The following is a 16267-nucleotide window of genomic DNA, read 5'->3' as shown; positions in this document are numbered from 1 at the left end:
CCTAGAACATCTGCAACGTATTCTTATAAGTTTTTGTGAGTGGCTCTGCTCATATTTGCACAGCTATGTAATGTAAGTAAGAGTTAAAGTTATATATTAAGTATTTTATCTCTCTTTTAATAAATAAAACCGTTACTTGTGGCGTAAAACAGTAAATTATTAAACGGACTAACAACAGTAACAACGTAAGTTGTTAAATGGACAACAACGACAACGGCAACTGCTTTTCTCTCTCTCGCTCTCTCCCTTCGCTACCAAGCAATCAATTATAGCTGATAGTTTAGCTTGGGTGGAACTAAGGGTGGAACTATGTTTGTGTGCATGTGTGTGTATGGATGTGTCTGTACAGAAATGAAAATTACTCTCTTAATAACTTAGTAATGTTACAGATTATCCTATGTTCAGAGCATTAGCCGCATCTGATATAGCATAGCATAGCATCGCATAATAATAAAATGTTAGAAAAGGACAACTCGCTTAGCATTTATTTAGAGCTAGGGTGGAAAAAGGGATCGATATTCGTCCTGTGTAACGATTGGCGTTTGCTTAGTTCTAAAAGACGCCCTCTCTTAAACATCTATTGCAAAGTAATCCTCACCATAAGTTGTTTTTATAAAACAGAAGTTTTTCTGAATTCATAAACGTTTTCCTGGATATTTCGTTGCAAACAATATGACATTTAAGGGGGACGGTTAATAATATATGAATTGAGTACATGGATATGTACGTGCCCGAATGCATTTACATTCTTTTCTACTTTTTTCATTGTTAGTTTCTTATGCACTCACAGAGACAGAGGCTTGCGTTATGACCTCTTAATTGCAAAAAGGATGAGCGCGTTTGTAAAAGTTTTCCAAATTAAATTTTTCGTGACGCTGTTGTTGTCTACGTGTGTGTATCTTTATGATGTAATTACCCTGAACTGAAGATGTTTTATCTTCGCGAGTTATCCGCTACATTGTTAAACTTGGACAGGATTTTTTTTTTTTTTTGGATATTGTCTTTTAGAGAAATTCTAGATGAAAAATGTTGAAGCTTTGATAGACCATAATATATATCAATGTTATCTGAAACATGCTCGGTTTTTTTCTCGTTAGTAGTAATTTAAATTTAAACTTGCTTACGCATACATATGCGCGGAAAAGCGGACAATGTAATGAGAGCAATTAAATACATAACAGGATCTACACAGGAGCAGGTGTTCGTTTGCTTCTTGAAGACGCTACGAAGATTATATTAAAGAAATTGATTTAATTAGCCTTTACAGTTGCTTAGCCTCTATCAAAAGGAGTAGGACACTACCTTATGAGCACATGTGAGTCATTTTCTCCAGGAAGAATGAAATTATAAAAAATAATGTACATATAAACTATAGACATCTTAGTTCTAGGCCTGATTCATTGTCTAAAATTCAATTCTTAGTCTTCGTTAATTTATTTATACAGGTATCCATATAATTAATATATATATCCATCCATGTACCCACATTTACCTATGTATATATATATGGAGATATTTATTTAAAGTTTTATACCCATCACCGAAGGATGGAAAAATTGGTTTGTTGCTCAATACTCATAAACTATAGCTAATAATTGTGCAAAAATTTGATCAAATGTTTTATGGGCGATGCTGCAACATCTGTGCAGAAATAGGCCTACCTAATATTATAGTGTATCAAAATTTAATTGTTTTTTCAATATCCTCATAACGCGCAGAGACAATCTTCAAAGCCCCATAAAGTATACAAATTCTTGGCCAGTTTTAAATTTGGAATGCACCTAAACATGTTCGCCTATTCGTCTGTCCTTTTGTCTGTTTGCGCAAGTTTGTAATGTTTCTTCCGTCAGCGAGATAAGTTTGTAAAAGTATTTGGGATTGACCTAAATTTTTCAAAGCACACGTCTGCGATGCCCACATGCCTTTACGACAAAAACTTTTATTTTGAAAATAGAAAAAATCAGCTGCGCCCACTCCATATTGCAGAGCATTAAAATTTTATTGTTTTATTTCTTTGGCACGTTTTAAGATAACGGGTACAAAAGATTCGGTCCCGACCAAATTTACTTTTCTTGCTTCTCAATTTTCACTTTCTTTTATTTCATTATTTTCTTTATCGGAAGACAAGTTTTAGTTTGCCAACCCACGTGTACGTAACACTTGTATTTTAAAATTGCACAAGGTATTGAATTAACAAATCATAATAATAAATATCTGTTATTATAATTTGTACACAAGTGTAAATCCGCTGTTGATATATAATTTTTAGCTGAATATCGAGATAAGTCGAAATTGGAAATTTTCTCCAATATATGTTATAATTATATTTAATCAATCCGTTGAGAATCGAAAACGTCAGTCAGTATTACGGCGAGATCAAAAGACAATATAAAAGATTTGAGGGGAATCATTCAAAAATATAGAAGAAAGTTCACAAAAATTGAAAGGTCACTTCAAGATCTATGTTTGATTTTAAAGCTTTCTTCAAACAATTTTTAGTACAACGTCGAAAATCAATCGATTCGAAGGTTTTAGCTCTCGAATAAATGCTTACGAGTTGCTTTCAAATTACTCTTTAAGATGACGCGAAATATATATGATGTACGATAAGCAAGACGAAATATACGATTTGTGCGAGATTAGAGTAAAAATATTTTTCTTATATATATTCATATATACATGTCGATATTATTAGTCGCCGATAAATTCTGTAAATTTTTTGATAAAATTCAAATTAAAAAAAAACTTGCTACAAAGCTTAGTAATCGAAATATGCGTGATCACTAACTATCGCTTTATTCGTTTTTTACGATACGGCTGGCGAATGCACAATAATAGGAGAATGAGGTGAGGTGGGCCGATGTTTCCATCCTAACTGGAAAATCATTTCTTGGATCGATTTCTTCGGGACCGCATGGACATGTGCGAGTTTTCATCGTTTTCAAGACTAAAAAATTTTGAGCGAAATTTCGTAAACCACATCCTAACAGTTTTATAGCTTACTGCATTTTCACTCAAAGCAAGCATTGTTTGTTGCAGTTTAAAATAGAGCACCCTATAGCGAAGTAAAGAATCTCTTTACACTGTGGTAAATGCTAAAGGGCACCTTGTAAATAACAGAAACTTATGCCATATCATCATTTCCGATTTCCAATCTATTTCCTTTCTATCCCTACGAAGGTAATAAGAGTTTGGGGGTCCCAATTCAGATTTGTTATAATAAAAAGCAAAAATTTTTTTTTAAACGGATCCAATAGATTCAACATAACGATAGGAAGAAGACGAGGAAGAAGAGACGGGACATATTCCAATATTGGCCTAGCTAAACCCTTTTAAGCTAATATACTCCTTTTGTAACGTATGAATCGTTGCGCTTAGCTAGATTAACAAATCCCTGAAAAGTTCAATTTATTATAAGTCTACTCTTTGATCGCAAAGAAAAACTAACTCAATGAACGAATCAATTAAGTTGTCAGCAGTGAGTGCCCTGTAAACAAATTTTCTTAAAATCAGTTTGAAAGATTCCGTCAATAACGGCCCGATGTTGTTGAATGGCCTTATCAAGCATTTTTTAGTAATGTAACTGTTTAAGTTGCCGGTTTGTCTTTTTAATAGCAATTTACATTTTTCTCCTTCAATTCCCCGAATAATTGTAGTTTTCTTAATTGCTAAAAGGGTAAATTAATTAAGTACTTAATGCCACTTCTCTTTGAACAGATAGTCGTAATATTTCATATTTTTTCATATAGTGGCTTTTCAAAATGAAGCGCTACATGGGAAATGGTCGAAAAAGTGAGTCGATCCGAAGCATTTTCAATGGAGCTTGTTCTTAGGCCAAAACAGGTCAGAGTACCAAATTTCATGAAAATATGTCTATATGTGTATGTACGTAAAGTGCAAGTTGAACACAAAAACGGACGGACGGATGGACAGATAAGCTGAGACTAATTCAAAATGTGATTCTGAAATGATTGGTGCAATAAACCGATGCTGGGTATTGTGTGCAAATGAATAAACTTCATATGCCCTATAACACAAGAGGTGTAGGTTATAACAACGATATATAACATGTCATGGTATTTTTGTACGCGATGTCTACATTCGGGTAACTGTTGCATTAAGTGAACTATTTTGAAATGGAAATATTAACATCAATTAATATTTCACTTATCAATTAATTACAGTCATTGTGGCTTTTAATTAACGCATAACTCTTACTCACGTATGTTATGTACGTATACGTATAATTATAACAACCTTCATTTAATAACGGTTAATAATCACAAAACGATTTATACGACAAAATGCTTACCCGGTAGGGAGGAATACTACACGCACGTATGCATACGCTTTAAGATTTGTATATATGTATACATGTGCGTGTAACAAAGATTACAGTTTTTATTTATTTTTTTAATTTATAATAAAAAATGGCTGCTGATACAACAAACAACGCAAACGAATTGTGGAATGCTATCATGGAATTTTAAATAAGGTTTTAAAAAGTTATCGATTTTTTCCAAACGAAAATTACACAATTAAAATAGTCGCATATGGTGATAGTCGAATCTTTTCTATCCTTCACCAGTATTTTAAATAAGAAAATTTAAAAGAAAAACAAGGAAATTGAATTTCAATACTTTATAATATACTACAAGCGTTGACGATTTTTTCACCTTTTTGTGTGCAGATACTATAGAATATACGGGAAAATCCCTGCCATTCTGTAGCTTATGAGCTAAATTTTTTTTCCGTTGAATGCAGAGTTATTATCTGCTTATGTTGCATCGTAGACTTATCCTTGAACGGATTGGCGCAATTTCAATATTAATTTGCCTGCGACAGCGTCGAAAATTTTTGCAAATAGTACCCAAGACTAAGTTTTAAAAATTTACGAAAAATTAGTGATCTCATTGTACTGTACTATGTTGGGACTATATAAATATGTTTTTCGGACTACACCTAGTAGAAGCATTTTGATGAGAAGTAAGCCTTTATACACCGACAAGGTCTATTGGATTGTCGGCTCCCTTTTTAAAGAAGACCAAATTACTCTAGTTGTCTTAAGCAATCAAATCTTATAATTTGTATTTAATGAACAGTCTTGACTGACTTTGCAACAAGGAATGGTCGGTGGTAATTTCAGATTGCAATTAATCTATGCAAGCGGAGAAATAGTTATCAAAGAAACTTTGCACGTTAGTTAATTTTAACCATAGGTGCAATAGAATACCTTGGCTTACATCATATATTAATTCTAGTACAAGGATATACTTCTATACGCATATATTAAATCGCGTATCACGGGCTTCGTTTTCGTAAGAGATTTGCCATAAAATAAATTGTTGCGACTAAAATGGGAGAAATCGATACATTGAAAATACTTATGTCGTTGATGGTTTCATTTTATATATTTTTATTGTTATACATGCCTACAAACTGGTATAAGGATATAAAAAGTAAGGATATAAAAGTAAGACCAAAAAAAAAATAAATAAATAAATAAAAAAGAACAACAATAACAAACATGCCACGTAATAATATTTAATGAAGTGGAAAATACTTTGACATCTTCTTGTTGATGATAATGTGAAACAACATTGTACACATATAGATATACACAAATAAGAAATCTACATAGAGAATAACCCGGTTAAAACTTAAATAACACACTAATTGGGGAATTAAATCGCAAAAGAAAAAAAACTTAGTAAATTTTGCCGAATAACACTAATGCGAGGACTAGCGCATTTTCATACTCATTGGGAAGAAGGAGATAACCATATATTACTCGCAACAAAGCGGAAACGGAAAAAGGGGCGTTCACTTGAACATACATTCGAAGAGCTAAGCATTAAAAGAGAGAAAGATAGTAATAATGCATACATATTTCAACGTGTATGCATGGGTGTTTATGTTTGTGTATATGTGTGTGTAGGTATTGAGAGTCTTTGCAATCGCATATTGGTATGCAATTTATACAATATGTAAACCATAAAGCACATAAACTGCCGTATCAGTACAAGTTTAATGGATATCCTGGCGGAGAGGAGAGGGTTGGTATGCATGCAAAGCTTGTATTTTAAGCCGAAAGAAAAGATTCCAAGAAGCAGCATTGATTTTGTGGTAGATTTGCTAAAATATATTTAACATAACCGTCAACGAGTAAACTACTGTTGGTTTCCGAAGAGGAAGAAAAAGTTTTCATTTTCATATTAGAAAGTAATTAACACTATTATCATTTAAATACAAATTAGTGACCAGCAGCAGTTGAGAAATATGCGTTCGCCGCCGCTCTCAAATATGTTATTAACAAAACTGCAACAACATCAACAACAAACGGCAGAAAATTTAAATCATCATCAACACGAGCAGCAACAATCGACTACAATGCTATCAACGAAAACTCCATTTTCAATCGATCATATCTTGTGTCAAAATTTAAATAACTATAATAACAATAATAATAACAACAACCATAACAATAATAGCAATAATAACAATGACAATAACATCGGCAATAACAACACCGGCAATAACAACAGTGTTCATAAATTCAAAACATCAACTAAATCATTAAATAAAATTTCAGGCGACGGTGAAAAAACAAAACATTTAAATATTCTTAACGGTCAGTATAATAATAACAACAACAACAATAATAATAATAATAATAGTAATAATAATAACAGTAATAATAATAATAATAATAAAAATAATAGTAATACGAACAACAGTCATAACAATAGTAACAGTAATAATGGCTCTACAAATTCACCGCAAAATTTGCGCTTCGGTCATGAACAAGAGGATTACCAAAGATTGCCTCACAACCATAGGTAAGCTCAAGACTACCTCTCTATCTCTGGCTCTGCACACCGCTTAAACCTCCGATAGAAAATTAAATTGATCTTTTTCTAATTCTTTTTATTCATTTATTTTCTCTTTTGAAGCTTTAATTTTAAATGAATCATATCTAATAAGCAGCAAGATGAGGAATTCAATAAGAAGAGGCATTGAGCATTTTCTTTAAATTTCCATAGTATCTTTGAAGTATGTTTTCGAATAGCGAAACATAAATAAAACATGAGTTATCTTATCTTATGTGATTATGTAACCTATTGAAAGTGATTTGAAAACATTTCTATAGGATTTTTTGAAAATGTTTATTATCATTATCAATCGGAACAATAAATATTTGATATGTTTTCTGTTACGTTTTTTTCTTTTTTTTTGCTTTCTTCATTTGTAAACTTCTGAGATATGTACATTTTCTAGTAACTGGCAAAGACTTTCCAAATCCTTTTCTTTTTCTTAACAACACATTTAAGAATCGAATTTTTCTAGTTAGTTATTCGTGTTACACTGCACACGCGACAGTTAGATAAATTTCCGTTAATATAGTATAAACTTGTTTAAAATCTTGAGACTCTCAAATCCAAAGTGTGGGTACTTACTTTCATAACCTTGCATTTTACACTTCCTTACGAAACCAACATTTTTGGTATGAAAAATAGTGTAAATCAGAAACAGCTGCAAATTTGCTTTTTTTACCCATTTATTGAGTATAAAATAACCAATAAACATTTAATAAAATATGAAAGACGATTTAATATAATAAGTATAAATACACATATGCAAGTACTTGTAATGTCAAATTAGTTTTTTCGTTGTTTTACCCTACACCAATTTTGGGATAGGGTGTATTAAATTAGTGCGGTCCTATGTAACACGCAGAAGGGCTTAAGTCAGACCCACCATTTATTATACCGATCGAGTCAGAATCATAATCCGAATTGATCTAAGCCTGTGTGTCCATCTATGAATTTGTGTTTCAGCTACAGATCACAATTTTTGAGATATTATGATGAAATGTGGCACATTGACGCATTTTGACTCAAAGACGAACGCTGTTGCAAATGGTTCGTATCGGTCCACTTTTTCGACCATTCTCCATATAACGTAATTACAATTTTCAAAATTTTTCAGCAAAAATTCCTAAGTAGTAGTATGTGGGCATTCTAAATTGGTATGAAAACTTTGGATCTTTGGGGCAATTTTTGAACGTCTCATATAAAGACAAAAAGGTATACTTTTCAATGCTTCATGATGAAGATTACATCATTCTAGGTTAGGCGAATATATTTTTTTATTTGTTTTATATTCATTTTAAGAGTTTTTGATGATTTTTGCCGATAGTTCTGCGATATATGTTTGTTCAACGAAAAACGTCGTTGCGATTTTCCCAACAGATTACTTTGGTGTCACGTAAATTTTTATTCCGACTTACTTTTATGCATGGTTGTCACCTATTTTTGAAGAAACCACTCTGGCTGAATAAGATAAGCAAAAAATATGAAATGAGCACAAAGTTCTATTTAGGTATAAGACTAAGTTTCTTTTATAGCATATATATTTATTTAACGTTTAGCTGAAGACGATCATGAATAAAAAATCGGTTTGAGTTTTTAAGGTAACAAGTTTCGCCCACTGCAGAGCCTGTAGTAAAATTCTTGTCTTTAGTTTGTGTAAATGTCTGTCCCTTAATATGTTGAAAACATTCTTCGATTATTCTCGAATTCTCCGATTAGTCATGTACTATTCAATATTAACAATAAATCTCTGACAGCGTTGAAGTACATCAATATAAGATATACTCATGGTCATGTCAATATTGTAGGTTAGATATAGTTATTATCCAACTTTGATTTCATTTTCTCAACTAAGTTAACTTACTTACTTAAAACGCAATGCGATCTTTTTTGTTTATTTCCGTGTTCGGAACAAAAATAATATAACTAGCCCTGACACGGCTTCTTCATTAACCTTTACCTTGCATGTTATCTTCACCTAAGGATCAAATTCATGGTATACTTAATGTTATTGTTTGTGTAAACTTAAACCTCGGCAAGGTATAATAAAATATTAGGACGGTGGTAGATCGTCTGCATTCACAGAATGAGCTAAGGTTGAATAGCGACGAATATGAAATTAAAATATTGGCAATTTCGAATGTTTCATGCTGATGGCATCTTAGAATGGAGAAGCCATTTGCGCGCGTTCTCTCAAAAAATAGCGAAACCATGTTTTCCTAATACATACGACTTGATTTCGATTTTAACCTGCAATAAACAAGGTACAGGCTGGCATAATTAATACGTCATGAATTATCCTTAAATCACGACTGGTTAAGGACCGAATTTACCATAATTGCAGCATTAGCACATCTCAGCATACTTCGAGAAGTTTCAATACACATGATATATTTCAACAGTACAAAAGTGGCCCTGTATTCAGTTTTCAAGCCGATTTTTCCAAGTCGATTTCCCAAGTACATCGATAATTTACGAAGTATATAAGCATTTACAGATCGGGCAAGAGTAAGAAGTGTAGAATAAGGAAGAGTAGATTAAGAAACATTTGAGAGAAGGGCATAAAGCAAATAATGTTTTTTTTTTTTTTGATTACAAAGATAGCTCGGCGTATGGCGTTTCGCCTAAAAAGGTCTTTCACTGTTAGTTAATTTAAAAGAAAAATTTATTTCCAGAAATTTTAAATTAAACGAACGGATACATAGCAGTAATCCAGTGTTACAAAACTCATCCGCAACCCCCGTTTCGAATGCCACAACGTTAACTATTAGTAGCAACACTACGACAACATTAACTAATGGTCAACACAATTATCAAAGTCATGCATTACCAGCCGTAGAACCACCACCACCAGCTAATATTTTGTATCCAAGTGCTGGTTACAATGATCATGGTTTTCTCCAAATGACTTTAGGTTACTTATCACCATCGACCGGAGCTTATAAATCCGTAGATCCATACTTTTTATCACAAGGTAACGGTAAAAATTTTTTAAATAAATTTTAAGCAAAATGTTGATAAATACAATTAACACTTCTTTAGGATGCTGGTGTCCAAAAATAACAATAACAGCAAACACACACAGTGCATTATTTACTTATAGACGACATTGTGCTTAAAATTCATTAAAATTTGTTGTAGTTTTCTTGGTTTCCTTTTAACTTGATTATATAAATATTTACCGAAAACTAACGAAAAACAAATTTTGATTCCTTCTCTTTTTCTCTCTTTACGCTCGAATAGCTGGTCTTTTTAGTGGTCATTTGTTTGGTGGTGCTGGATGTATGCCGGAATTGGCGTTAGGTTTGGGGGGCATGGGAGTAAATGCTTTAAGGCATTGTCGTCGCCGTAAAGCACGCACTGTCTTCAGCGATCCTCAACTTTCAGGCTTGGAGAAACGTTTCGAGTCGCAACGGTATCTATCGACACCAGAGCGTGTCGAATTGGCGACAGCCTTGGGTTTAAGTGAAACTCAAGTGAAGACATGGTTTCAAAATCGACGCATGAAGCATAAAAAACAAATGCGCCGAAGGGACGTAATGAATGGTAGGTACGATGTAAACGCGAGTATTGTATTAAAGGTTAGTGTTCATCATGATCCCGCCTTTAAGGATATTTCATTAACGTTCCAAAGCATTTATTCCAAATTTTGCATTGCTGGAGGTTAAGAACTCAATTCACCTTTCAGATCTGTTGAGTTTATACGCTATTGTTATTACAGAAGAAATGGAAATCTTTGCAGGATTTTATGATAAAATTAAATTATTTTAATAATTGCTGATAATTAATTAAATAAAAACAACATCGATTCGGCGTAGTTAGAATTCAGCTTTGTTGCCTTTGAATGGCACGAGTAGACGAACGAAAAATTTAATTTTTCAGGCGTTTCACGCTTTTCAAATAGATATATGTTAATATAGAATCTGTAGTAATATTCGTCGTAGATCTTAGTAAACTCATCCGTTTATCCTCATCGACTAATCTATCTATCTGTTTATCTGTCTGTTAAAGCGAAAATAAAGACTTCATCCAGAAGAAAAAATTCGATGACAAGTTGCGCTTGTACTCCTTGCACCTACGCTTGACGCTTGATATACTAGAGCAGGCAAAAGGTGTGAGTGGATTTAATGACTGTGACTGTGTTCATCTAATCATTTAACATTGAATTGTTTCTTCTCGTCAAAATGGATTTACGTGGAAACTAGTCAACCAATTGAAGTATTAATCAAATGTAGCACACAGGCATAGGTTAGATATTATCTGCCTGAGTGGACGAGTAGTCTCGACTAGCAGCTCTCTGTGGTCGTGGATTCAAATCTCAAATGCGGTAGAGTTTTTAATAAAGCCGAAAGCCTTAGATGCTAGGGCTTTAAGACTTTAGTCTTAGAATTTATTCTCTAAATGGCTAAATTAATAATAATAATAATAAAAAGGTTAGATAATAAAAAATTACGACTAAGCTGAATATAAACAGTTTATTCTTAGCTTTTATGGGTGTCACAAGTGAAAAACGTTAGCTTATTCTTGCGCCAAAATCTAAGTACACGATTTTTCTTCATTTTTAGTGAGAAATGGTTTATTACTGGAAGCAAGAGAATTTAATGAATTTGTGATTTCTCTTTTGAAATTCACGATTTTTGGATTAATTAGCAGCAAGCAGGCGAACAAAACGGGGTGGTAGTGAAAGGTTATAATAAACAATATATTTTGTACACTAGGGTGTTCAAAATCATTTTTTGGTTATTAAATAGCCAGCGAAAAAATTGCACAATTGATCAAAATTTTGTGCTTGTACTTAATTATCCGCTAACTGGGTTATTTTTAAAATTACGTCATGCGGTACGTGGTCAAAGTCAAGCACTACTATGGAGACAACTTTCCATCCAAAAATAATTTGAGAAGAATGCACAATCACAAACGCACAAATAGTACAAATTTTGAGAAATATTTTATAACTTGTTAGTATATTATACTTGATGATATACTTTTAGAATTTCTTCATAAAATATGTTGAATATTTATTTAAATTAGAGCCGATAGCCTGTGTTGCTAGTGCTCAATGTCTTTTTTTTAGTCTAAGAATTCAATTCATTAGTCTAAAATTAAAATAATAATAATAATAATAATAATGTTGAATATAAAAAAAATTTTGTAACAATAAGAGTGTACACTTTCTTCGGCGCAATTACTTTACGAAGCGAATTCGATATTTTATATGTAAATTGTGAGCAGAGTTGACTGCTACTCTGCACTTAATCGGCCTGGTGTTAAGCGTTATTTCTCTCCATGGTCGTATCGGTATACGCTGGCCTCCGGACCACTTTTCTTGTTACAGTTGCTTCGATTTTGTATCAATTCCAGTATTCCGAAAATATTCTTTATGTTTGTTGTTATTATAACTTAGTTAGACTGAAGAAATAAGTAGGTGGACGAGCACTAGCGGCTGTGATTAAAGACTCTTTCCTTTCAAAGGTAGCCTAGATGGCTAGCTTAGTCCGTGGGGATAGACGCTGCGAAGGTACGTTTGCAACAAAATATTCCAATATCAATTTTATTATAAAACAACATAGGTAAGTCACACAAATCTCAAAGAAAAAAAGGTGTTAATGATATGATATAGTTAGGGTTTCGAAAGATCAAATAGGTCGTGCGTCTGGCTTTCGCAAACTAAATCATCTGTGCTTATTGTATGCTTATAAATGTATACTAAAAGCTCAATTCTATATAGCGGAGCTGGTACCATAGCAAGCACGAAGAAACTTAAATTCTCCCCAGAGTTACTATATTTTTATGACAAAGCCATATTTGAATTTGCATGAAAACTAACTAAGGCATTTACACAACCAAATGCTAAAAATTGTAAAACCAAATACACGTTCATGATGCTTTACCTGTACGACGGAGCCGGTAACTAGAGAAAAGATTAACAACAAATCGCAAAATATTTAGTTGGTAGCATCCTTGCAAAAGGGTAGCAGAATATTTGCGGAAGGCAAAAGGCAACCGAGTTGACTGAGTAGAATACAAGTTCGTGTAAATAATACATGTGTAGATACGTCTCCTTAGCGTTGAAAATGAAACGTACCTTAGCCTAAAAAATGACAATTCAGTGATACGAACTTAATCTCAAAAAGATTAGAATGAAAATGTAAAACCTCGATGGCAACTGTGTGTTGCAATTTGTATGAATATTAAAGTGTTCAAGGTACTTGCACAAGCCAATGCAAGGCATTACGGCAGCGTGCCTAATATCGCTCCTTGTGACACGACTCGTTGTATTGGAATCCGGTCTGAAACAAGTCTTTTACGCAAAACTGACTGGCATGTAGCTGTAAGATAGCAACTCATTGTAGTAAGGGAGATACTGAAACAGTTTTCGATGCAATGTCAACTGGTCCTCAAGATTCATCAAGATCTGCTCGTAATTCCGCACCTAAATCTATTACTTGCACTCGCAGACTATTGATATATTTGGAAGAATTACAATTGTTTACCTTTCTTATGAAATCCAAATGACTAATGCGTCTACTTTTCCTTTTTGGATCAAGACCATGATTATAAATACCGCGATATTTATCACGGCATCGCGTTTTTGGTGAAATGATATCATTTTGTTGTTATTCATAGCCGTAGTCTACTATGTGGAATACTACGACTACTATGATTGATTTTCGACATACGTTTTAAATTTTCTCTACAATCGTATCAGATTAGATTCAGAAGTAGACCCTAAATTTCTAATATTAAGGAACGATGAAAAATTAGAATTTTAAATCCTTGATGAAAAAAGGCAAAGACCCATTATTCGTTTTAAGATATTCTTAAAAAAATGCCGCATTTGACGCTTTGAGTTTTCATGAATTATTGTCAATTTTCTAAGAAACGAAATTCTAAAAAAAGGAGAAAACCAGGTACATATTCATGACGCGCCACCTGCGTCTGTAAATTTAGGGGGAAACCGATTAGGTAATTACTTATGAGAGGATATACAAGCAGAAGATTTGCGGAAGTCAAAGGCAGTCGAAAGTTATTTGAAAATTTAGTCGGGAGAGTCGAGTCAAGAGAGCTGAATTCCAACATTCAAGCCAACAGGACCAAAGCGAAGATTTGCGAACAGATCTCTTCAGAGTTATAATGAAAAGCAGTATTATCAAAAAAATCACAATTCAGTGATACGATCTTAATCCTAAAAAGGAGTTGAACAAGTTAAAATGGCACAACTACACATTTAGTAAAGTGTAATTTATTTTGAGAAGAATATGCACATAGTATCCTTTGAGGAAGTTTATACTTTCAAACCGCGATCGAACTTCGACTTTTGCCTCCTCTATTTTAACGCTTCATAAAGCATTGTTTTCTTCAATTTTCGATAATATATGTGAGCTCCTGGCGACATAATATGGGATAAAAACATAAGTATTTTTTAGTTACTTAAAGTTGCCTCCCTCCTGCAAGGTGGCGTGGAGCATTTAAAAGTGCGTTTGCATGTATTGATGTTACAAGACGTGATTCACTTTCAGAACAGTTGCACCTTCATTTTAGACCCGTTTTGACGACACGTCTTGTTAAATGGGAAAATTGAGATCAACGTCTGATAGTCGGCGACGCTGCTTCGGAAATAAATGAAATTATTAGTGGTGTCCCGCAAGGCTTAATTTTAGGGCTTGTGTTGTTCAATACTTTGAAAAGTTATTTAGCTACATTAGCTGGTATAGTTACAACATTCTTTTATTAAAAGCCGGCTTATACAGCATTTGATCCGACGAGTCAATGAATGCTTAGGTCCCATTGACAGCACTGTTTAGCAATATTGTATGGAAAACACAAAAGTATTTCGTTAGAACGTATTTAACGTCATTTTTATTCTTATATATGAAACGAGTGCTATTTGTATGTCTACTGTTGTGTATAGAGTGAAATTTCTTTAAAAAGCACTTTGAAAATTTTACTATCGCTTTTAATTTACTAACCATTTCTCTGACCACAATATTTCACTCAAACTCCTTGCTAATCGTTGAAAAACTTTTAGTTTCAAGAAAATTTTCTTAGAAATTAATTTTTTTGTCAAAATTCTACATAAAATGGCTTCAAAAGAAACTTCTGGTATAGCAACTACAATAGAGAAAACGCAATGGTTTAATTGACCAATTAAGAGTAAGTAAATCTTATTAAAAGTCAGGCTTTATTTTAGGCTAGGAGAGCAATAACGGCAAACGAAAAATTAAAAAGTTTTCTTATTTCTTTGTTTTTGTTCTTTCTCTAGTAGAACCAGTTGACTTTTCACGTTCAGAAAGCGGTGGCGTCAATAACAACCCTACCCCTAAAAATAATAACAAGAATAATTCCAATTCAGCGACGACGCAATCTAATACAAATTGCTCAAGTCTCCAAAATGGCGCTGCTGGTGAGGGGAAGTCATCACAATTTCAAAATCAGGCATTTCATGGCAATTCACAGCCACAGGCGCACCACCACCAGCATTTGCAAATGCTACGAAATATAACGAACGGTAGTCACAACCTTGATAGCACTGTAAGTTTTTTGCATCATCATTCTACCGTCTCGGACTTCAATTCTGATTTGGATTCGGATACCGACACCGATGCAGATGATGGCGAAAATAGCGATGATATTGATATTGTAGGCGACACAAAGTTATACCACTTGACATAATAATTTAAATTGAAAATAATCTCTTGTAATTTTTAATTATTTATGACTTTCTCTCTCTTTTAACCTATTTATTTTTCTTGCTTTTTTAAAGATGATTAGTGCGCGTGCAATTATTTTAACTGATAAATTATACATTAAATACAAAGAATTTTTTTTAATATAATTTATTATGTGTAATAAAGTGTTGAAGAGAAATTTATTGCCGGAAAAGTCAATAACAACAAAATCATAGGTTTAGCTATAACAACTTTACGAAAGTTCGTAGAATAAAATGGTTTATCTACGTATGCGCGTAACAATAAAGTTATCGAAAAAGCTGGTTCGTTGATTCGCTTTGTCAACCGCAAAAACTTGTCACTTTATATCCGGAGCAATTGTCTACATATAATTTTATCCCTTAACTCCCTCTCGGACACAAAGGTTGTTATACATTATATTAAGTTTGTGCGGAGATGAGCGCAACACCCAAAAGAAGTATTCTAGATCGACTTGCTTTTTATTATTCTGAATCGATTTAAGCATGTATACGTATCTGTTCGTTTGATGTCCGCCTGCACACGTACACCGCTTGTGGTGCTGGGTATATTAAGTTAGTGCGGAACACGAAGAAGGGCTTAAGAAAGCCCCACCTTTTATTATACGGATCGATTCAGAATCATTCTCCGAGTGGATTTAAGCAGGTGTACGTATCCGTTCGTTTTATGTCCGCCCACATATTTATA

At 33.3% G+C, this 16267-nt stretch overlaps 1 protein-coding gene across 1 annotated transcript; it reads left to right on the top strand.

Moving 5' to 3' along the window:
* Positions 1–6279: 6279 nt before the first annotated feature.
* Positions 6280–15969, top strand: LOC119633613 (brain-specific homeobox protein). Its single transcript, XM_038027232.1, has 5 exons — positions 6280–6624; positions 8253–8268; positions 9505–9846; positions 10116–10418; positions 15139–15969. The coding sequence occupies exons 1-5, from the start codon at positions 6280–6282 to the stop codon at positions 15543–15545; spliced, it is 1413 nt and encodes a 470-aa protein (XP_037883160.1). The 3' UTR covers positions 15546–15969.
* The last annotated feature ends 298 nt before the right edge of the window (positions 15970–16267 follow it).

This window comes from Glossina fuscipes, unplaced genomic scaffold (assembly GCF_014805625.2).
Source record: "Glossina fuscipes isolate IAEA_lab_2018 unplaced genomic scaffold, Yale_Gfus_2 2, whole genome shotgun sequence".
NCBI classification, from domain to species: domain Eukaryota; kingdom Metazoa; phylum Arthropoda; class Insecta; order Diptera; family Glossinidae; genus Glossina; species Glossina fuscipes.
This window is presented reverse-complemented; position numbering and strand designations above follow the sequence as displayed.